This window comes from Aedes aegypti, chromosome 1 (genome assembly GCF_002204515.2).
Source record: "Aedes aegypti strain LVP_AGWG chromosome 1, AaegL5.0 Primary Assembly, whole genome shotgun sequence".
Lineage (NCBI taxonomy): Eukaryota > Metazoa > Arthropoda > Insecta > Diptera > Culicidae > Aedes > Aedes aegypti.
In genome coordinates, this window is record NC_035107.1 from 260,367,564 (window position 1) to 260,391,129 (window position 23,566).

General features: G+C 37.8%; 1 protein-coding gene across 8 annotated transcripts in view; it reads left to right on the forward strand.

The window, feature by feature from the left end:
• The window catches only part of LOC5576734 (myb-like protein A), a 571,099-nt gene that overhangs the window by 470,381 nt on the left and 77,152 nt on the right, over positions 1-23,566 (forward strand). For all 8 annotated transcript variants that reach the window (XM_021837660.1, XM_021837661.1, XM_021837662.1 and 5 more), the window contains one exon: positions 1,451-1,544. In XM_021837660.1, coding sequence (XP_021693352.1) covers positions 1,451-1,544 — 94 coding nt within the window. The remainder of the gene's footprint in view (positions 1-1,450; positions 1,545-23,566) is intronic.

Consider the following 23,566-nt stretch of genomic DNA (forward strand, 5'->3'; position numbering starts at 1 on the left):
TGAGCTATCTACCTAAAGGGGACAAAAAATTCAGTCGTGATGAGGTATTCTGTAACTTTTACTTCTATTCATTACTCATATAAGTGAAATTCAAATTTTATAATGACAAATATTTGACTAATCTATCATGATTGGATAACACCAAATTTATTTAAATTTCAAAAAAAAAAATGGATTTTTTGCCACTGTGCTTGTTTTCTCAGCGCTTAAATTTGTTCGCTAAAATATACTTCGAGTCATTTGATCAATTTAAATTATATTACATTAATACAAAAATAGTAAATTTAAGTTTTTCCACAAAAAACTTATTAAAGAAGAAGTGTATGAAGTTATCAAAATGAAAATATATAACGTTGTAGACAAGACAGATTTTAGACACCGAAAAATGTTGTATCAGTTGTGACAAAAAAATGAATATTGTGGTCAAGCTAATAAATACAGTGGTTGATTAAAGGATTTTTTTTTTTAGTTTTCTCGATTAAATATACCATTTTGATTCCAGTATGAGCAGATAACCTTTCCTTTCAGTTTAATTATCTGTTTGTGTGACAGACAAGAAGCTGCAAGCTAATGAGATCTTAAGCCGCTGCGGCGCGGGTGGATTGTTGCTGTTTGCGGCGGTTCCCGGCTAGGTGAAACCAGAAACAAGGGACAATCCGTAACCCGAACCGGTTTGGTGCTGAAAATTCTGAACGAAGTTGGTTGGTGGTTTCCTGATTCGCGTTGTAACCACCGGGAATTACACGGTGCTGCAGCGTTGTTGGATGATCAATAACAATGCATGTAATTGTACGATGTCATGTTAATCGAGTGGTTTGAAAGGAAGTTTACTAAATTTCAATCGGTTCAAATCGGTTTTATCCGGTTATCAGCATCTCTTACTAGATAAAATATCAACTCATTATATGATAATAGCCTGAGATACGTCTTCTGCCTAGATAAAACACATTGAAGGTTTTTGTTTTTGCAAATTAATATTCTACTGATTTGATGACAATGAATTTGAAATATATTCGAATACTGGATTTGTTACGAATTCTAAAACTTTGTTTGATGATTTCAGTTCATCGTGCACAATTTTACAAGTTTCCAGTAAGGCCCAGCTGAAAGTTTGTCCCTCAGTTGTTTCAAAGAACCTGAATGTACTTTGAAACTCGTCAATAGAATGTCGTTTAAATAAAAAAAATTAAAAAGTTCTATATTTTTATTTACAAACTTTTTGGCCTTCATTTTTTTTTAATTCAACTCTCCAATTTCTTGGTATTTCATCTAATAAGTAAACTTTTACCTAGTTATATATCCGAGCTGCGCCGAAAATCACCGTCAAACCAAAACAGTGTTTGACATTGTTTTTGCTTTTGTCTTCCAACGTTCGCCGTCAAGCCCAAAAAAAATGGATCATGATTGATTATCGGACTGATTTGTTGTCTTTTCCTCCCTCCTCTTTCAGATGCTCCCAACGATGTCCTGTATATGGTATGTGGAGTTGTCATTGCCATGCTCCTCGTGGGCCTCATCATAGTTTTAGTAGCAGTCACAATCAGGTAAGTTACGACTTTGAGACAGTTTATTTTGGCGAGCGAACGATTATCATCAGGCGAACCGTGCCTGAGTGTTATGAAATCAGAACTAATCAGTTAAGCAGGTCGACGTCGTCGTCGACTTTTGCGAGCTGATAAGGTTAACTCGGTGTGCACGGACTAAACGTCATCACAAGGTAAGATGCCACGGATTCAAATCATGGGTTGTGTTAAATAAATGATGTTTCGTTATTTGACGCGGTTTTGTATGGCAAATACGACAAAGTATTGGAATTTTATAAGTTAAAGAAGGGGACACTTGAAGAGAGGACACTCAGAAGAATCAGAAGAGTCAGAAGAATCAGAAGAATCAGAAGAATCAGAAGAATCAGAAGAATCAGAAGAATCAGAAGAATCAGAACAATCAGAAGAATCAGAAGAATCAGAAGAATCAGAAGAATCGGAAGAATCAGAAGCATCAGAAAAATCAGAAGCATCAGAAGAATCAGAAGAATCAGAAGAATCAGAAGAACCAGAAGACTCAGAAGAATCAGAAGAATCAGATGAATCAGAAGAATCAGAAGAATCCTTCAAGAATACGACAAAACAAGTCGCAGTTTTCGTATGGACTAAATATTTTTCATCAATCATTGTAGAAAACAAATAAACCTGTTCCCACTCCTCAAGGTAGCTGAGAACATGACAGTTTTACGCTACTCGTTGAATGTTTTCGAAACGATCGATCGCCACTAAGATTGATCAAATTTGAACCACAGCTATTTTTGTATTCAATTACCATCGATCTGCGGAGGCTCGTTCGATCGTAGCGCCATAAATCTTGCACCATCATTGCTTACTCGAATATGGGAGTCATCCCCGTCGAATAACAAACTAGTTGTTTGGACAAGCCGTCAATCGGTTGAAACGTAGCTAAATAGAGCGCAGAACTTTTGCGAACTTTGTGCGATTCATGACTACGCGGAAACCGTTGAGTAACTTCTGGTGGGTAATTTCCACAAATAGTTTACGGTTTTCAAGGTCGTCGTAGTTTGTTTGCAAACAGCGAATTGTGTGACTATGACGTTTTGGAGCGTTCTAATCAATCTTTCGATTAGTTCATTTCTGAAAGGATAACTTGTGTCAAACAAATGAATTGAAAAATGTTTAATTTGGCGACGCTGAATCTGACAGCAGTGTTGCCAAAATATCATTTGTGTTATCATCATATATTTATCCCTAAATCCCATCTAATTTCACTCACTCAATTTTATTAATTCGACGAGAAACTCATAGAAATGTACGTTCCTTTTCTACTCTGCTATTAATTCAAGGTTCAATGTCAAAGCCCGAGCTCTGTTGACGTCCACTGAACTTGCATGACCGCGTTAATTTATGAAAACGACGTCCTATCGGAGACGTCAACTGGTCCCATTCCCGTCTAGATGGATGTTTCTAAGCTTGACAGCTACCCACAACCCTCATCCAAAAGCGTCTAAAAATAGTCTCCACTTACTACGTAGTAAAACTACAACCTATATTTCGTAAACAGCCGCCCAAGCAGTTCCCCGAGCTTAGTTTGTTTTGTAAACAAATTGTCGTCCGCTGGACGGCGAAGGGAAATTAGATGGAAAAGTGTCATTAGCATATCGGCTCCGTCATCGATGGAAGATTATGGATTCCATTTTCCGTTGAGAGAAATGGATCGTTTACTCAACCCAAAGGGTGGTCGCCATCATCAGAGCTCTGTAGTTGTGGCTTCGAAACATGACACGTGTTGCTCTTGAAAACAAACGATAACCGGTCAAGTGCGTGGTTCAAGTGTCAACGTTGCTATTGGAAGTCGATAGGAGACAAAGTTTAAAGGTTGTTCACACAAACTCGTGTCGTTGGTGGTTGGAAATCGGTCATTTGTCGCTTCTTTTATGGGTCCATGGGAGCGAATTTATGAGGATAACCTTATCGTTTCTTGAAAAATATACTCTTTTTTCAAACGATTCGATGAAAACTCTTTTCTAGCTCTTTGAGAAAGAAAGCAATTCATTTGTTGAATTTGACATTTGATCGATAAGTTTGGTAATCGTACTTATCGTTTAACAGTCAATTCTTTTCTAGCCTTTTGAGAAAAAATGCAATTTATTTGTTGTGTTTGACAATTGATCGATAAGTTTGATAACCGTACTTATCGTTTAACTGTCAAACATAAAAGATTGGAACCAGATTATTTCCTTACATGGCGAAATCAGGCTCCTCAAAAAATAGGTTCTTTTAACTCTAAATTGAGTAATCTGCAATTAGTTTTTACCCATGGTTGGGCTGTTTTGCCGCTCTCGCAACAGCAATGTTGTCAAAAATAGAGAGAGAGACGCACCGACCCAGAGTGGAATGTCCATGGAATAAGCCAAATTTGGGTTCTTTCGAGTTTTAATCTACTACGGAGACTTCGAAAGCTAACGTTGGGTACACAGTTTTTGACACTGAGTTGATTTTTTCGCTGTTGTCAATGGAAAACTACCTACTGAGAGCTGTATGTCAGTTGAGCAAAATTATGGTTATCCTTTTGAAGAGTCGAATTGAGTGAGAGTGCTCCGTGCATGAATTGCTTTACTTATCGTTTAACTGTCGAACAAGAAAGGAAGAAACCGGATTTTTTACCCAAAAAAAAACGTAGAAGTGGATAAATAAGAATGATCGTTAAGAAGAAGTAGGTTATATTAAAAAAAAATCGTTTTATCAACGCATTTAGGTGCGCCTTTTCTCTTAGCCTAGTTCACTTGGACTAGAGGAGAAAGTTCATCGAAAATGAATGCGGATGAACTAAATATCTGAAAGAAAACGTTTAATATCGTTTAAACGTCAAGTGGTAGTAACGATAACTTATCGAAGTTTCAACTTGTACAGTACACTTTACCTAAACGATAAGTTGATTTTTAATCATTCACTGCCCTGAATGCTAATAGGCTTGGGGAAGTGAGTCAACTAAAATGAAGAAGGATGAACTTATTGTTGAGAGAAAATATACTGAGTAACAAAAATCTGCTTCTTATCGATAAGCTCACGCTCATGCATCCACTTTCACGAGCCTTTGATGAACTCTCGCGTAACTTGACAATAGGACCTATGTAAAATGAGCGGCTCCCTTTGTCTAGTTTCTCTTTAATCAATAGCTGAGCCACATTAATTTCTTCTGTTGCGCTTTTTGTATAAAACTAGCCATGGACTTTGTTTTTCGATTCATAGCGAAAAACTTCTGAAAGTTTGAGAATTGCATGAAATAACGAAAGAAAGCGATAGAGAAGAGAATCTCTCATTATTACATAGGTCCTTTATGCGATATTTCCCTTTCTCTCAACTATAATTTCATTTTTCCTGCTAGCTTAAGGATTTGAATTACATTTGAATTTGACATTAACCGTTGATTTTCCTGCCATCAGTTCCAACCTATCGCACAATTTATAGAACAAAAAGAAACAATTACACTCGATCTTCGATCAATTGAACCCAATTAGATACCCGTGTTGTATTGACTCATATAAAAAACGGCCTATAGACCATCAATTGACAGCGACAAGTTACCGTTCATTTTTTCCATCTCGATTTTATAAGTGTATGTGTATCAATGGCAATGGCAGACATTTTTTCTGTTTGCTTTCGCTTTGCAATCAAAACATCCATCTGTGATTGCTGCTTCCAATGGCTTCAATGGGTGGAAAATTTGATTCACACCATGTCTGTCACATCGTGCAAGCCAATTTGTGAATTGGCTATTGCAGATTTCGCCTCCTGCTAACGGCTCGGCTGCTCTGTGCTGCAGTGCTCCATTTGTTTTGACGCCTGGCCGTCAATTTAGGGTGGTGGGTGAAAGTTTGTACCTTTTGCTTGAATGAATTTATTGTCAGCATGCAAGTTTATTGACCATGAAAACTGCTAATGAACTCAATGTTTACAAAAACTAAACAAGGCAAATCGTTGTGAAAAATGACCTCGTGACTTATAGACAGTCTTTTATAGGTGAATTTAGTTCATTTACATTAAAAATCTGAACACGCTTAAAAATGACCCACTGAAGTGTCAAAATGCTTGGACTAAATGAACACAATTCACCGCTGGGAAAGTCAATTGATTCATCCTTTGGTGAACTGATTTCATACGGTCGAAGGATTTTGACACAGTGCGGAGCACTTCTGAATAGGCTAGTGGAAGTGGTTCACGTAGAATTAATGAGGAATGAGCTTATCGCTGAGAAAAAAAGATTCATCCTCGTTCGCCCACTTCTCCTAGCCTATGCTCCTTTTCTTGTGACATGTCCGTCTATGCATTTGTTAACATCGGTGGAGAACCGGTGCTCTTTCATTTTCAAAAAGAACTGTCAAAGAGCTTATGAATCAGCTGATTTGAAACGACTCGTGAAAAAACCTATACCATGATCAGGCCCCAAGTGTAATTTTTTTGGACCGAGTGAACTCAGTTCACAGATTGATAAGTCAAATGGCCCGTGAACGTGATTGAATTAGAATGAACTTATCATTACTGAACATTTTGAATCCTCTATCTCTCAACGAAAAGATCATCCTCGCCACCGGTTATTGTTTCAGATTTGCATGTTTACTGAAAAACGTGGAAGTGGAAAAAATGAGGTTGAACATATCATCAAGAAAATTACGTTTTTACAACGGTAAGTTCATTCCAAGTTTACTAATTTGACATTTGAGTGAAGCAGAAATCACGCGTCGCCATTGTCACATGGCTCCGCTAAACCGTCAACGAGTGAACTCGTGCATCGGTGCATTGACTTTTTGAATTCACTCGGTCCAAGAATTTTGACACGGCGAAGCGAGTTTATGAATGCTCTCTACCAGGCCCAGCTCAAGTGTCAATTTTTGTTGAACCAAGTGAACTCAGTTAACCGATGAATAAGAAAATAGGCCCGTGGAAGTGATTGAATCTTTAATTTCCCAACGATAAGATCAACCTTGCCACCGTTCGAGGTTTGCTCTTTGTCATGTTTACGAAAACTAGGCCCGTGGAAGTGGATGAATGAAAATGAACTTAACGTTAAGAAAATTTGACTATCTAAACGAAACCTGCTTTGTTTGTAATTTTCATTTGAGGTGAACCTTCTATGGTCCACCTATGAACTGGATTCACTCGGTTCATGATTTTTTACACTTGAGCTAGATCTGAATACGTGATTTATGCTTGTTAATATATGCTCGAGAGCAATGAATGAATACGGATGAACATATCATTTAGAAAATGTAGGTGTCCTTGTCAAATCTCTTTTCTTCAAGTTTCGTTCATCTTCCTATATTTTAAGTGATTCTTTCTCTTTAGCTTATTAGTGAAATGTTCCTCTGGCTTGTTTAACTAAAAGTTTCAATAATAGATGTCAAATCATTTGTTGTGGCAGCGTGTTACATTGTTGTTACTTGTCATTCTAAAAAGTTAACTCACAATACACTTTGACTTCCAATCTAGACCGGAAATAATCCAGTCGGACAAACTCTGAAACCTCTACCTTATCCACAAACCTGTATCTGATCAAAATGTCACGTTTATCCAGCTACCGCACCGGCTCCAGATGTGCTGCTTTCTGTGTTCGAATCACATTGCTGAAGACAACAGCGCAGCAATTGAATGAACCAACAGAGCTACGTGAGTGACAACTTAGCGAAATGTTTGATACGATTAGCAGTTTTGCCTCCGTAAGTGGAGTAAGTGCGATTCAGACAGATGAATCTCTTCGTGGTAAAGGTTTTTGCGGGGTTTTGCGTTGAAATGGATCATTGAAGGTAGTTTTTGTCAGCGCTCACCGCTTCACAACAAAGGCGCCACTGTATATGGGATTTAACATTATGACAGCATTGCTGTTCTGTCAAACACACAAGGCTACTGTGGCGCTATCTATGCTTTCCAAAGCGGCCGTTTTGGTTATTTTAATGATCCATTGAGAAGGATGATTCTTGTTGAGGAGATTTTTTCGAAAAGGTTTGAAATGAAGACAAGGGCTGAATCGTGAAATATTCTTAGGACAAAACTTTTGTTAGCATTATAAGACTTCACGTAGTTGGATCATTTGAGTCCTGCATTGGAATAGTGAAATCGTGCATCGGTTCATAGACCAGTGATAGTGAATGAATGAAAATGAACTCTCGCTAAACTTTACTAAATGACATATCTACCCTGTTACTTCAAAGGGCCTAACTGACATGGGCAATTTCTCTTCATCGATCTTATCTTTCGCTAATAACTTCACTAAATTAGATAAATCTGTAATATTTCTTGTTTATAAAGCAAGATATAGTGATTCTTCATCCTACAGCACAAAAATATGTAACGAAAGAGAATCAGTTTTCTACAATAAAGATAAAGAGAGCAGTGATGAAGAGAAATCGATTAATGCAGTTAAACCCTTTTGAAAAAAAAAAATGCTGTTATGTAAAAATGAGAGATTTTCTCTTCCCTGGCAATTCTTCCCTTTTTTGATTATAGCAGTGCAATGTTAACAGAAGAGGTTAATGTGGGTCAGTTATTGATTAAATAAAAAGTAAACAATCTCTCGGTATGTCTACCAAAATACCCGAAGGAATTACTCAAAAAAGTTTACGTAATAGCGAGACGAATCATTTGGGAAGCTACTTGAGAATTTTTTTTTATGAAAATCTACATCATCAAACCGAAATTCCGCGTGGAAAACGTTTATTATTCCATGATTTTCAAATCTAAAAATGTAATGAAAACCATATTTTCAAAAGAAAATAGAGTATGAATGGCTTACAGAATGGAAAAACACAATCAAACAAAGCTTTTCTTCCTAAAGGACTACAAAAACTGATAGTAGGGGCCTTCCTTAGCCGAGTGGTTAGAGTCCGCGGCTACAAAGCAAAGCCATTCTGAAGGTGTCTGGGTTCGATTCCCGGTCGGTCCAGCATCCTTTCGTAATGGAAATTTCCTTGACTTCTCTGGGCATATAGTATCATCATACCTGCCACACGATATACGAATGCGAAAATGGCAGCTTTGGCAAAGAAAGCTCTCAGTTAATAACTGTGGAAGTGCTCAAAAGAAAACTAAGTTGAGAAGCAGGCTCTGTCCCAGTGAGGACGAAATGCCAAGAAGAAGAAAAACTGATAGTAACGTAGAGTTCATCTGCATAATTATGCCATTTGAGGGGCAAAATCAATTCACTGTTGCTTTGAGGTATCTCTATGCTGTACCTTTCGAAAAAGAACAATCAACAATTCAATCAACAATCCCGTCGCTCATCGAAATCGTGACTCACTAATCATTCCCGATCGAAGGTCTAAGGTAGAGCTAAGGCACAGAAGAAAAAACAAGCCCCTCATATCGCCGGCCGTCAGATAAGAGCTGCTGCCATCATCAGATCAGCAAATGCGGAGAGGTGAATGAGTTCGCTCCTTCCATCCGAGAGCTGAATGTTTACACCTCTTGATCAACAAAGAAGCGCTAAAAGTCTGCGCTAACTCCTTTGCTAGCTACTGGTCCTATAGGGAGGAAACGGGGCACGTGATCAACAAGCGCCCGATGTGCAAAAAGACCAAAGCAAGATTTTTTGTTTTGTTTTGATGAAAACAACGCCGTATCTTCACGTATCGAGAAAAAAAAATAAAATCGGTTTGTTTATTCATTAACAGATTACTGACAAGCTTCGGTAGCGCCGTCACCCCGTTGATTGAGGGATGCGAAATTCAAAACAAAGGTGATTTTTGCGAATGGAATTCACGGAACGCGTAAAATCGCACAAGATCACAGAATTGTGATGATCACGATGTTTTGGAATGCGTAAAGGATGTTAATTGATTCTAATTATGCAGATGTGTTTTTTCGTTTGTGGCGATAGGTTCTTTGGTTCCCGGCGATGGCTTAATAATGTACAATTTAGTTTGACGACATGACTCTAAACTATTCAAGTATTCTCGTGTAAGTTTTCAAAAAGACCTGTCTGACAATGAGAGGTTCTCTTTGTTTACTTTCTCTTTGAGCAATAACATTAACCTCTTCTGTTATGGTTTTTGCATGAATCGATCTACAGTACAAAACTGTTACAATCGAAAGACAGTGAGAGAATATTTCATTGTCACAAAGGTCCTTTGAAAAAGTTACGCGAGTATTGTTTGTGCTGAGTTGCAACTCACGAATTAATCCGTTGTTTCGTCCAGCACTTCGTATTGAAATAGTTTGCTTGCACCCAATGATGTCATGCAATGCTTCATTGCGAGCTAACTCATCAGCCAATAATGGATTACCTGCTTTGCTCTTCTCTGGCAATTCTGAATGAATTTGGCCGAATGCCGTTTGGCTGAATGCTGTTTGGCCGAAATTGAAAACAATAGTGAACTACAGTTAGCATAGATTTATAATGATTTTCAAAGAACTTATTCAGCTTATTCTTAATGAAGATTACACCATCATTGATATACAAATAACTAGCTTATTAGTAGTAGTTCAAGAAACAGTTCGTGCTATCGGTGATAGTCACCTGCAGTGATGCATTTCGAACTGAACGCGAGCCAAAAATTAACGGAACGCGAGCCAAATTTGCACGAGAACGCAGTAGACGGTGAACTCCCGAGCATGAGCCAGCCGTTGCCCAAGAACGGCTCGTTCAGATCACAATTAAGATCTGAGCTCTTATGTGAGAAATAACAGGTTGAACGCCGTGAAGTTACTTGAATACAAAAATCATACTGCCTAAGATGCTTTCAACATCAAAAACATAACTTTGGCATAAATTTCGTTGGTGTATTAGCCAGAATCGATTGGGTTCAATTTTTGGCTCGCACGGGTTCATATTTTTGAACTGAACAATGTTCAAGCCTACTTGATCTCTGCGTTCAACAAAGTGAACTGGAACGCAAACTGAACGCGTTCAAATGCATCACTGGTCACCTGCAGATATTTCCGTATCGAGTTTGTAGTTAGCTTTTGACAGCAACTAAAACGGCTTAAGGCTAAGTAGCCCGTCATTCGTTTTGGAAAATGATGAATTAACAGCTCGCAATTTCAAAGTAATGAAACTTAGTCGTCATAATGGGTATAGATTTGGAAGAGTATGACTATATGCACTTACATGCAGAAAGTATGTTGAAACTCGCCGCTGCGTACAAATTTCAATGACGGCCTACTTCGCCTTAAGATATATTCGTCCTTCTGCTGCATCGGGTTGCTATGATCCCTCGAATCGTACTAAGTAATATATGTCATAGCTCTAGTAATCACGAGAGTTTCCAATTTTCCCAGGAATTCTCGGGATCCCGGGAAATTCTTCAAAACGAGAATATTTAGCTTATTTGCTGGAGTTTTCTGAAATGATCCACATTTCATGTATGTAATATCTGAGACCAGTAAATGTGTGCGGTTGTTTCTCTATTATGTAAGTAATTTATTATGATTCTCTAAAAAATCTATTGGCTTAGTTGTTTGATAGACAAAAAAGTTCAAAAAATTAAGCAAAAGTCATTGTGGCAGTCGTATGAAGTTATATATAACAATATTTTCCGGCAACAATCAATTTTTTTAGCTCTATAATTAGAACAAACTCAAGTTTTTTGTTGAAAATTGTGACTATCTGTGAAAATAAACAGAATTTGTTGAATCTGTTACAATAAACAGAAACCGTGAAAACTTTAAAATCCTACTCAAATCATGTACTAAATCCCTCGAAAGTTCTTTTACATTGTATTGCATATAAACTTGCTTGGAAAAACAAAACGTTAAAAAGATATGGTGGCTGATCCAGTGGTAGTGTGTGTCCCAATAATAGTGGTAGTGCGGTTTTAAGCGTGTTATAGGCAATTTATATTTTTATGTGCATTTTTCTAACATGGCTCTTGTTAAAATAATATGAATGTGTATAACAAAATCTTGGACATCAGTAAGGAAACAGTAGAAAACAATTAAAAATCTTAGCTTTTTTGCTCCTTTGCCCCAGTAATAGTGGGGCGTTCCTATAATAGTTAGTCTCAATGAGAAATCAATGTAAACCACTATTATAGGAACACAAGTTAGCAAATACCACTATTACTGGAACATGTTCCAGTAATGGAGGAAATGATTTTTTAGAAGATTCAGTAATTTTATCATTCTAAGATTATTTTTTACGTGAAATAGAATAGAATAGCTTTCAAATGACGTATTCAGATACAAAAAAAGTGCTTCCGTTATTTTTTGGCGATTTTTTATTCCTCAATCCGTTACTATTGCCTCTATCACTGGTACAGACGCCCTATGCATTTTCCAGTACCTATTTGATTACGAAAAACAACCAATAAACAAACATCAAAACATAACTCGTGATCTTGTGCAGACATTGATTAGTATGATATGAAAAGTAAATTGTGCGATAGTTTTATTTGAATATAGATGGTTGATTCTTTAATAAAATAGATTTTCTCGGGAAATACGTAAATCCCGGGATGTACGGGAATCCCGGGAAACAGAAAATCATTTCTCGGGAAACGGGAATCCCGGGAAATGTTCTCGGGATTGGAAACACTAGTAACCACAAGTCTTGTATTCTTTAACTTAAGTGTTCCCCGAGTCGTTTATTGCTATACGCAACGGTGCAGAGTTCAGTTCCCATGTTGTTATCTTATTCTTGGAGGAGAATTTTGGAAAAAAATATCACTCTCTTAGAGCTCTTATAAAGTAACAAACATTACGTCACATCATAAAAATCAACAAATTAATTAATCAGTTATTGGGCCACACTTATGAATCCTACACATCAGCGGTGTTGCAATTTGATTTTTTTTTGTTCATGATTCGGCCAAATATTACAGTTACTAAAGTCTCACCAGAAATCTTCCTTGAAATGGCTATTAATCTGTAGTACAAAATCTTTTGGTAATTTTGTTACGTTTTACCAATAATTTGCCCCGATTCCCAAACAAACAGTCACCTAAGGAAATTCTAAAAAAAAATCAGGATTCTTGCCAGGAAAGCCTAAACTATTCAGGGAAAAAAAATCTGTTCCTGGAATCATGAATAAATCATGAATATCCCTATTCATGGTCCGATTTTATATGGAAAAGAGTGTCATGAATATGGGTATGAATAATTTTCGTGGTCTCAGGAACACATTTTTACCCGTGTACACAGTAAAATCAGCCAAGGATTGAATCACCAATTACCCAGGGAGATCTTCAGGATCACGATCTAGTAGGAAGTACATAGTCACTCTGCTTGGCCCAAAACTTCAAATTGATACAGCGCTTTGCAAACCCACTGAGAGGCCCCTAGGGGTTCATCGGTTGGGAAACCCTGTTTTAGATGAAACAACTGAACCAGTGGTTCCCAACCTTTTTGTGTTCTTGAAATGAAAGTTAATGGAAGCCTTCCGAAGAACTAACTATGAATCAACAGATATCTTTGGCAGGCATACGCAAAAGTGACATCTGCAATCTACCACATATAGTTCAAGAACTCTGCTAAGAACATCCGTAATCAACTAAGTCCATTAAAAATCACGCCTAGGATCTTTCAGAGGCCTACAAAAACAAGTAGCTGATAAATTTTCAACAGAGACTCCGGATAGCGGTTTCTAAAACGAAATTTCTTACGTAAAGGTTCCACCAGAATCCATAAAGTTTTCGCCAAGGAATGTTTCGAGGAAATGGTAAGAATCCATCATTCGTCAGCTCTGTTAAAAAAATCCTGACATTTCGATGCACTCTCACTCGCATCGTTTGAGGATTTGTGTTTTCACTCCGCATAAAAATCTTGAAATCGCCCCATTTTTGCATCGCAGAGGAGTTTCTTTCAAGCCTTCATTGATCTCATGACTCTCGGTATAGTTGACAGAATCGTTTTACCTTTAGAGTCTTTATGTTACGTTACGTTAGATCAATTTAAATTTTTCTAGCAATACGGCCTCTTGAAACCTGATTGATCAGCGGTACATAAAATATTAAGTCAACTTTCCGCGCCAACCCAATCACAGTTTCTAAAGCTCGTTAGTAGCCTTAATCCATCAATAAATTATCTCGGCAACGAACGCGGAACTCACTTCGCATGCGAGCGACAGCTTAATCGTTTATCGATTTTGCCCCCGCACCAGTAAATTGGCGCTCGAGGAGAGATGCAATAGAATGTCATGCAAAACGATCTACCTTCGCGCGTGCCTACATTTCGCAATTTTACCCACACGCGCCTCCGAAACCGCGCCACCGTGATACTGAAGTGTACTGAGATCATCCATGACGGGTAAAATGTTTGGGAATCGATAAATACCGCGCCTCTGCGCGCGGGGTAGAACCTGGGAAAAAAATCGATCCACCACTCGAGAAGCAATCAACCCGGAAGTGAGCTTCGCGTTTCAAGGATTCGCGATGGCTTCGCATAGGTAGTAGCGACTAGCGTTGGGCAAATTTGTCTAGAACATCGATGTTACTGAATCGATTCACATTTGAACTGTCGAATCGATTCACCGATTTAATCGAATCGTTTGCATCGATGTTTTTGAATCGATTCGAATCGAATGCAAATTGAAATTCATAAAGTTTGAAATTAGACCAAATGCATTTGCATTTGATTTCAACATCTTTCAATCAAATCAATTTTGAAAATCAATCGAACAGATTTACTACTTCAAGGCAAGTTCAAAATTTGAATTCTCTTCCACCAACTCATAAAAAAATATTTATCGAATACATAAAAATGAATCGAATAAAAAAATCGAATGAAGAGAATCGATTCACCCGATTTCAGGTGATCCAAACATCGATTCAAAAAATCGATTAATCGGAATGAAAACATCGATTTTCGGAACATCGATTCAAAATCGCCCAACGCTAGTAGCGACGACGAAGTCTACCGAAACCCGTTAGGGCTACTGCTCTAGTATTGGTGGGATGACGCTTTCCGAATGTCACGCTACCGTACCTTCATTGTCTCTTGGTAGCTATTGATCGTCCCGAAGGAATAATTGAAGAGTGTTGTCCAATTCTGGTTTCTGGAAACGTCTAAGAAATTGATGATGCACCACTGTGCGCCGAATACCTGTCTTCAATTATTCCAGACTTCCTCGTTAAAGCAGTCTATCCGATAGATATTATCTATTCACGTTAAACAACTGCGCTCTGCGACTGTGTGTTTGTACGCGTCTGCAGCAGTGATAGTACCGGCCCTACAATCCGATCATTATCTCCGTTATCCACTCGATATTGGTTGTCGAGGTGAGGCGGTGGTTCAATCACATTAGGGTGGTCGGTAAAGATCAAACTTCAACCATCTTAAGTAAATTGTTCATTTGGTCCTCCAGAAGCTACTGTGCTACAAAAGAACAAACTTCGGATGTTCTTCTTCTTTCTGGCGTTACGTCCCCACTGGGACAGAGCCTGCTTCTCAGCTTAGTGTTCTTATGAGCACTTCCACATTTATTAACTGAGAGCTTACTATGCCAATGACCATTTTTGCATACGTATATCGTGTGGCAGGTACGAAGATACTCTATGCCCTGGGAAGTCGAAAAAATTTCCAATCCGAAAATATCCTCGACCGGTGGGATTCGAACCCACGACCCTCAGCTTGGTCTTGCTGAATAGCTGCGCGTTTACCGCTACGGCTATCTGGGCCCCATGACAAACTTCGGATGTGTAATTCTAGATTTTTACATTTAGTTTCTTTCATAAAATGGGCCACCTTAATCCACATTCACGCATCTATAATTTACTACCACAAAGACCGGCTCCGCTTGGCCGCTGCTGTCACCTCCGCCCAAGATATCGATCGGTCGAACATTCTTGTCATGTTAGTTAGTCGCTGCTGCGGTCGTTCAGTGTAATGGTCATTATTACCTACCGTATTTTTTCTATTATTATTGGAAGCAATCGCGTGTGTGAACCTTGTACACATCGCACAAAGGCTGCATTATGTAAAAATTTTGACCAAAACTACGAATTTCACACTAATTGCACGAGAATTCTAATATATTGAAAACCCATGATGAAAAAACTACCATCAATGAGTATTTCATAGAAGATATACACAAACTTTGAAAATTTGTAAATTTTCGAAGAAGTTCCATGTTATACGCTTGTTGACATTCTCAAATGGTAAAACATGTCATATACGATTTAAAACATCTTCAAAACAAAATATAACGTCTATTTTTGGATGAACTAAATTTGTTTGAGATTTCGCTTGAAAACAGCAAGTTTCATGGAAAAACGAAAAATTCAAAAATGTTGATTTTACCTGTCATCTCTACTGTTCACATCCACTAGTGGATACGAGTAACTGACACTGAAGAAGGCTACAAGTAGTAGTCGAAATACGCGTATCTGTCAAAGATATGCAATCAGGGTTGAATTATAAGGTACAAGCTACTCAAATCTACTTTTTTATTCTCTTTATGTTTTTACTTTTGGCCAGCTCTGGTCCACTGTCCCCGTGCCGTATGGAGTGCTGATTAGCTAATGAAGGTATTGTGGTACCTATAGCTCCATTAGCTCCGGCTATCGTGGTGGTACGGCTATTTATCCGCCATTGCGAACGGTGATAAACCAAATGGGCACCCGCTCAAGGTCGCCGCTGTTGAGCAAACAGTAGTTTTAAGCTAATGATAGACTACTACCGGCCGAAGAGTCAACGTGTGGTGGTAATGGGTGATATATTTAGCAAATATGATTTACACGTGTACACTAAAACGTTTGAGGAGACATTTTTTTTTCTAGTTTCCGCTTGAAACCAATTTTTTACTTTAAAGCATTTTTGGAACCGTGTTTACAAGTAGTGTAAATTTTACGAGTCACGATGTCGTAAGGGTATGCTAAACTCAAAAGAAACGAGCCCAATCAACAGTAGAATTTTCCTATGATATGAACTCCAATGAACTTTTCCTTTTTTCTTCATTAAATCAATGATAACTGAATACTCGATTACGATCCAATTCTGATTCGATTTTTATTCGATTTCGATTCGATTTCGATTTGATTTCGATTCGATTTCGATTCGATTTCGATTCGATTTCGATTTCGATTCGATTTCGATTCGATTTCGATTCGATTTCGATTCGATTTCGATTCGATTTCGATTCGATTTCGATTCGATTTCGATTCGATTTCGATTCGATTTCGATTCAACTTGAACTACTAACCTAATATTGACGCCATACTTTTCGCAAACTATTTGTTCTACCAACTTGCAATAATTAGTATTCCACGAAGCCCTCTTGTTTACGCAATTCGATGCTGATTTGTGAAAAATCAACAGAGCCCTCAGAACCGTCGGGCACGTTAATTTCCTTCTCAGCCCTAATTGCGCCATCACGTCCCTGGTGGCGCTTCTAAGTTGTCGGTCGTCGTCCCTGACGTTGCTAATTTTCACGCCCTCGGGATCCGGTTAGACAATCCAGAGCAATTTGTCGCATGTAATACCCATTACAGCGACGACGACGATGCCGATGACAACGAAGGGCAAAAGTCCACGAATAGTGATACACACGAAGAAATAAATTGTAAAATTACGTCGTTTCCGATGAACATTACATGCATCGTGAATATAGTGAAAAATTCATTCAAATCGTTGAAAACAAAATGCATGGAACGACGTGATTGGTAGATTTACATCGTTTCATCTAATATATTACAACGATCGAGTGTATTTTTGTTGTATTGTCTAGTTCCATTGCTATCGGCAACAGGTCTTCTTACTGGCATCACGTCCCTACTGAGACAAAGCCTGCTTCTCAGCTTAGTGTTCTCATGAGCACTTTTACTGTTATTAACTTTGCCATTGACTCTATGCCCTGGGAAGTCCATAAAATTCCCATCACGGAAAGATCCTCGACCGGAAGGATTCGAACCCACAATCCTCGCATGGTCTTGCTGAACAGCTGAGCGATTACCACTCCGGCTATCTGGGCCTCTCGCTATCGGCTATCGGCTCATCCGTACTCCCATTACAGTTACGCTAGACTAAACATCCAACTGTCAACTGACAGCGCGTGTGCATAAGCCAACTCAATGTGTCCAACATGTGGCCATGTGCACCCACGCTTCACCCATGCTCAGACGGCTCAGATGAATATGATCTCTCCCCACAGGTCCCTTCGAATCGAGTTAGCGGACGGACAGTTAGTTTTCACACGCGTCCGGAGGTATTCCGATTTCCTTGGAAACAAACCATGGCGATCGCTGGTATAAACGACTACCGTAAAACGAGGGCGCATCGTACCTTCGTGCTGTGCGTACACAAATTCTATCTGCTCTTGGAAGTTTTTAAAACTATCTAAAGCAATAAAACAGTACTTCTCAGTGATATAAAAACAGTACTTTACAGCACTATCTTTCTACTATTAACCCAGTAAACACAAACTCGTATACGATAGCATATATGAGTACAAAAGTGGAGGCGATATACGCACATGCGCCATTAGACTGCATGTAAAATGTACTATATCGCCTCCATATTTGTACTCTTATATCTTATTATATACGATCGTGTGTTTACTGGGAATGCCTTTACGATCCTTGTTTGGACCCGTGCCTTCGATTTTAAGTTGGACCTGTTAGTGAAAGCTTGCGGTGGTAATGCTTTTTGGACACCGTCTAGGGAAAAAACCTTTCAGTAAGTATCTTCTTTTATCGTTTATTCACTAAACATGGTTGCAATCACGAACAAAAGGAATTGCATCGAAATGAGCAATCAGTTCGATGCTCTAAACAAATTTTCCGAGCACCAAATCGAAGCAGTCTCTAGCCCAGGCTCTTTGATTCAAGTGAGTAAGCAAAGAGTGCCGCCTATCGTGGTCAGTTGTTCCGAATTCGGGGGATTTGGGCAGGAGATCTTGAACTCCATTAGGGGAATCAAGAAGGAATTCCTTCCAAATCGCAAAGAAAGGAGACTGTCGCGTTTTGCCGGAAACTATGAAGATCGCGAACTTCTTCTCAAACATCTTGAAGAGAAGAAGCACAATTTTTTACTTATGACGACAAAACTGAACGTTTGTTCAAAGTCGTCTTGAAGGGTCTCTCAAGTGGCTATAAGTCACCTGAAGAGATTAAAAATGGAATAAATGATTTTCTTGGATTTCCCCCTGTCCGAATAATCATAATGAAAAAAGAACCCAATCTGGCTTTCTTCGGAAAGGGCTTTCTCAAGAATATTATTTAGTTCACTTTAACAAAAGAAATCTTGATAATATTAAAGCATTAGAAAAAGCGTGATTTATGTTCGATGTCCGTGAGACATGGGAACAGTTCCAGAAATTTGGAGGAAATTTTCCTGGCCGCACTCAGTGCCTTCGGTGCCAAAAGTGGGGTCATGGTACAAAACATTGCCACATGGATGTTAAATGCATGATTTGTGGAGGTTCGCCAGGAACGCCAAGGACGTTCGTCATGTGAAGGAAGATACCAAAAAGTTTGTAAGCGCAAATTGCGAAGGCAACCATAAGTCTAACTTTTGCGATTGCCCTTCGCGCAAACGAATCGTCGGGAGCTCGTACCGGAACTCTCCAGGCAGAATCTCCAACAATTCTCATTTTTCAGTCAACGATCGCTTGTTTCATAAACAAACCCATCAGGTAAATCAAAATCATGCTCATTCACAAACTAATTCGAATTTATTAATTTGGACTTCATTCATACAAGAAAATTCCTATGCCAAAATTGTCGCAGGTATTTTCCTTTCCTTTAAAATTGTCTTTCTAATGGTAACCGTTCTTATTGTTTCAAATCTAATGGAAATACCCCTGCCGCCGTAGGTAACTTCTATGGCTTGGGGACAAGAAGCCGAATGCCAAAACGGCGAATCCCAAAACATCAAAAGGGACAAAACGTCAATTGTCGAAAACAGTCATTTTTCTAGAGATGCCAAGGCAAAATTAGGTTATGCGAACGGCACACGCTGGGAAAGATCGCTGTTTTCGACGGCCATTATCACTAGTACCCTAGATATGCATTTTAAAGGTTTGGTGTCTTCAACAAAGTATTTTGAAATCATTTGTAGAGTAAGGTGGGGCAAAAGTTCGACCTTAGTGGTATAATCAAAGTTTCCAGGAAAACAATAGCAGTTAAAACAAAACAAATACCATACAGTGAACCTTCAACATATTGGCTATAATTTTGCTGAACAAACTTGTGTCAAAATATTTACCAATTTTTTAGTTATAACAGTTTCAAAATTGATTGTCTTATTCGAACTTTTGCCCCACCGGTGGGGCAAGAGTTCGAATCTAGTGTGGGGCAAAAGTTCGCTGGCTAAAAGCCAAAATATCGTTCCTTTTATGACAGGCATACTTTACACCAGCCGTAAACTTAAGTTTGCCGAAAAATACACACTAAATTTTCATCAAAAAATTGCCCAAAACCGGGTTAATTGTAATATACTCAAAAATAGCAGTTTTTCGCAAAACTAAGTGGAAATGTAAAATTTTGGTGACAGTTTTCACACGATCAGACAAATTCAACTTAATTTGAAGATTATATGTGGATTTTAGGCAATTTGCAAATTTTTCCGTGATTTTATACATGGGTCGAACTTTTGCCCCGCTGATTCGAACTTTTGCCCCGCTGATTCGAACTTTTGCCCCACTATGGGCCAAAAATTGTTTTCAAGCATTTATGCAAAATCTAATGCACTTCAAAGCAACCTTATGATAGGCTTAGAAACGCCCTTACATAAAATATTGAAAAAGATTTTATCTTCAATTGGTTCCATGCAACGAAAGTTTGACCAAAAATTACAATATTCACGTCGAAAAACAACAAATAGCCATAACTTTTCCAAATCTCAATCAATTTTTATGATATTTGGAGTAAAAGTCTCTTACTTGAATAACATTCGAACCACAATGACATTTATTAGATTTGTTTTGAATTGAGCTAGAAATCTTAAAAAGAAACTCTTACCCCACTCGAACTTTTGCCCCACTTTACTCTACTACATTTTGACTCCTCCGAAATTGATCTAGATCAGTTTTATCTTTTGGCAGAAGCATCTTACCAAAAAACTTTCTTCTGCAAAGTTGTTTATTTAGGCGTTTTTGACATTTCTTCTGAAGGCACGTATCCTCTATCCCTGACGTGGATCATACAGCGATACACTTTTGTGAAAACAGGCAATAAAAACTGATTTTGATTATTTTGTGGTACAAAAACATTGCTAAATAAATAAAATACATCTTAATTTTCTGAACTTTATATAGATTTTTCTCTTGATCTGAAAGCAGATTGAATGATTATTGATCTTGGAATAACTTTTTTCGATCCTAAAATTGTCCCCACTTGGCCCTACTTTTCTTTCTTTACGACAATAAAACTGATGTTCTTGACTAGTCGTAGACAAAAAATTAGCTGCCGCCCGTTTATGTGTTATCCAGGATTTTGAAAAACATCGGTTTTGGACTGTTTTTACTAAAAGTATCATCAAATCGGAAAAAATGGTAACAAATAATGTAAATTTACCTGGTTATTGTTAAGCTTTAAAAACTTGATGATAACATATTCCTTATCTTTTTTTTGTACGATAATGTTTTTACAAATGTATGACAACCACGTCAGTGATAGAGGGTAAGTGTCTTCAGAAGGAATGTCAAAAATGCCCCATTTAACAACTTTGCAGAAGAAAGTTTTTTGCTAGAATGCTCCTGTCAAAAGATAAAACTGATCTAAATCAATTCAATTTTATCTAGATCAAATTCAGAGGAGCAAAAATGTAATACAAATCAATTCAAAATACTTCGTCGAAGACACCAAATCTCTAGGGTGCATATTCAGAGTACTAGAGGTTTTGGTCGTCAAAAACAGCAATCTGTCCCAGTGTGCGGCGTTAGAAAGAGCAAAATTTACAATGTTCATCATAGTAAAGCCTGATTCGCTGTTGCCAAGTAATTTCTCGACCTATCTTGATGCATGGGAAACTTCTGCAAGTAATAGATCAAGAATGCCCTTTTTTCTGATCGCAGTACGCAGTTGAAAAGAAATGTCAGTTCAAATGGGAGTCGCTGTAGAAAATTTCTGCAAGAAATCGGCGAGAAATTTCTTCAGCGATTTCTTTTCAGTAGCAAATCAGGCTTAAGCATGGATTTAATTTTCAGAGCAATGTCAATTATTCATCCATTTCTGGCTGGAGAAGAAGCAATGTAACCTTTCGGAAAGTAGATTGAAAATGAAGCCTGAGGTAAAAGTAGCAGTGATGCAAGTTTGAAAAAGACTCATTTTACTACTTAAAACCAAGATGGCGTCAAAATCCAAGATGGCTGCTAGATTTTTTCACTCAAAATAATACTCTTATTCTTCACTCGACTCGAATGAAACACCAACGATTGAAAACTTGTTTCTTTGTTGTACAAAAAATAATGTTTGCATTGATTGCTCTCGCCATATACGTCAAAATCGTAAAACATGATTTAGAAAATCGTTCATTTCATAGGGTAAATACCATTGCTCACCTAGTTTATGTAGCCTATCTAACGCAATTTTTTCTCAGCTTTCTGATCTCAGAATTCAAAACGAGCGGTGCGCTAATAGTGAAAAACGATTTTTCTAACAAAATTCAAGATGGCGGCCAAATTCAAAATGGCCGCCAAATTTTTTTTAACTTTAAATGAAAGCTATATCCTTTCTCTATACGATGCCACTAAGTTTGCTATGTGTTCCAAACGAAATATGAGACATATCACGTGAAGAAATACCGTTAAGTCACAAGTCACCGTGCGGCCTCCATTTACCGTGCACACATACAAATTCCTACAGAATATTCATACAATTTTCACAAATTATTCTTTTGTCAGCAATATAAGGTAAAACTGAAGGAATGAAGTAGTTCTTGTCACAAAACTTTCTGAAAAACCTGGTTCTAGTAGTCAAAATCATGTGAATTCTGTTCAATAATGGAATTTTTTAAAACTCTTAGTAGAAACGCCAAAATATCACATTTTTCATTTTAACGTTAGAGTATCATTTTTTTCAAAATTTCAATAAGTTTTCGCCGTTGTTACTTCTAGTTACATGTATTTCATCGTATGCACCATGACATTTTATGCAAATTAGATTTTTTTTATTGTGTTTCAGTCGAAACACAAATGCACGGTGAATGGACCCTTTTCAATATTTATGGTTCCTATTACCGTGCATTAGTGTAAAAGGCTTGAAATTATTGGGTAATGTTGGATTTATTGTTATGTCGTGATTTAACTACTCCATATTTAATTTTTGAGCGAATATGAAATGGTTTGGACATTACAGTCAAACCTCCTATAACGATTTCAATGAAAAAATGATGATTTAGCCATTTTTTCAACTTTCTTTGGCTTTCATTGTAAAATAAGGTTTGAATACCCTTAAAACTGAGTGCGCACACTACAAGCAACATAGTTGCTCCACCAACAACGTTTCTTCAAGATACAAAATTAAATCATGACGAAAACTATACGCACGGTAAATGGTGCACCAGTGTGCACGGTAAATGGTGACATAGCACGGTACGAGGCGACCTTAACAATGCATTTGTTAACACAATTTTTGAGTATTTTTTCTTTATACATCGCTAATTTTAGATTTTTCGCTGAATTATGGTATAATTTTACGCCTCGTAGTGGTATTCTAGTTCGCTTAAAATGATTTGGAAAAATAATATAATTTTTTGAAGTGCAGATTTTTCTTAAATGCACGGTGAATGGTAGCTTGACGGTACCCTATATTTATCAAAAAAATGGGCTTTTTCGCAAACTGTTTAGCTAGCTGGCGTACGAGGGGTCCACCAATTTGAGAAAACAGAAAGGACCACCCTTAAGTTTTATCGAAAACTAGCGATCAGTGACATAAAATTGGTATTCTAACGATGGGTGCCGATGGCGGCCTGGTTTCAGCGAGAATTGCTCAGCAGTGTACAATTTTCCTTTTCTTCTACTAGTCTTGGGCAAACATAATTTCTTTTTCAACACAGCAAGATGCATCAGAATGTGTAAACTGCAACAATTTTGTATATATGGAGAATAAGCATTTCCCTTAATTTATTTCCATTTCAAATGACATCTTTATATCTTATAAAGCTTAATTGTTTTTGCATTATATTTGTGAATA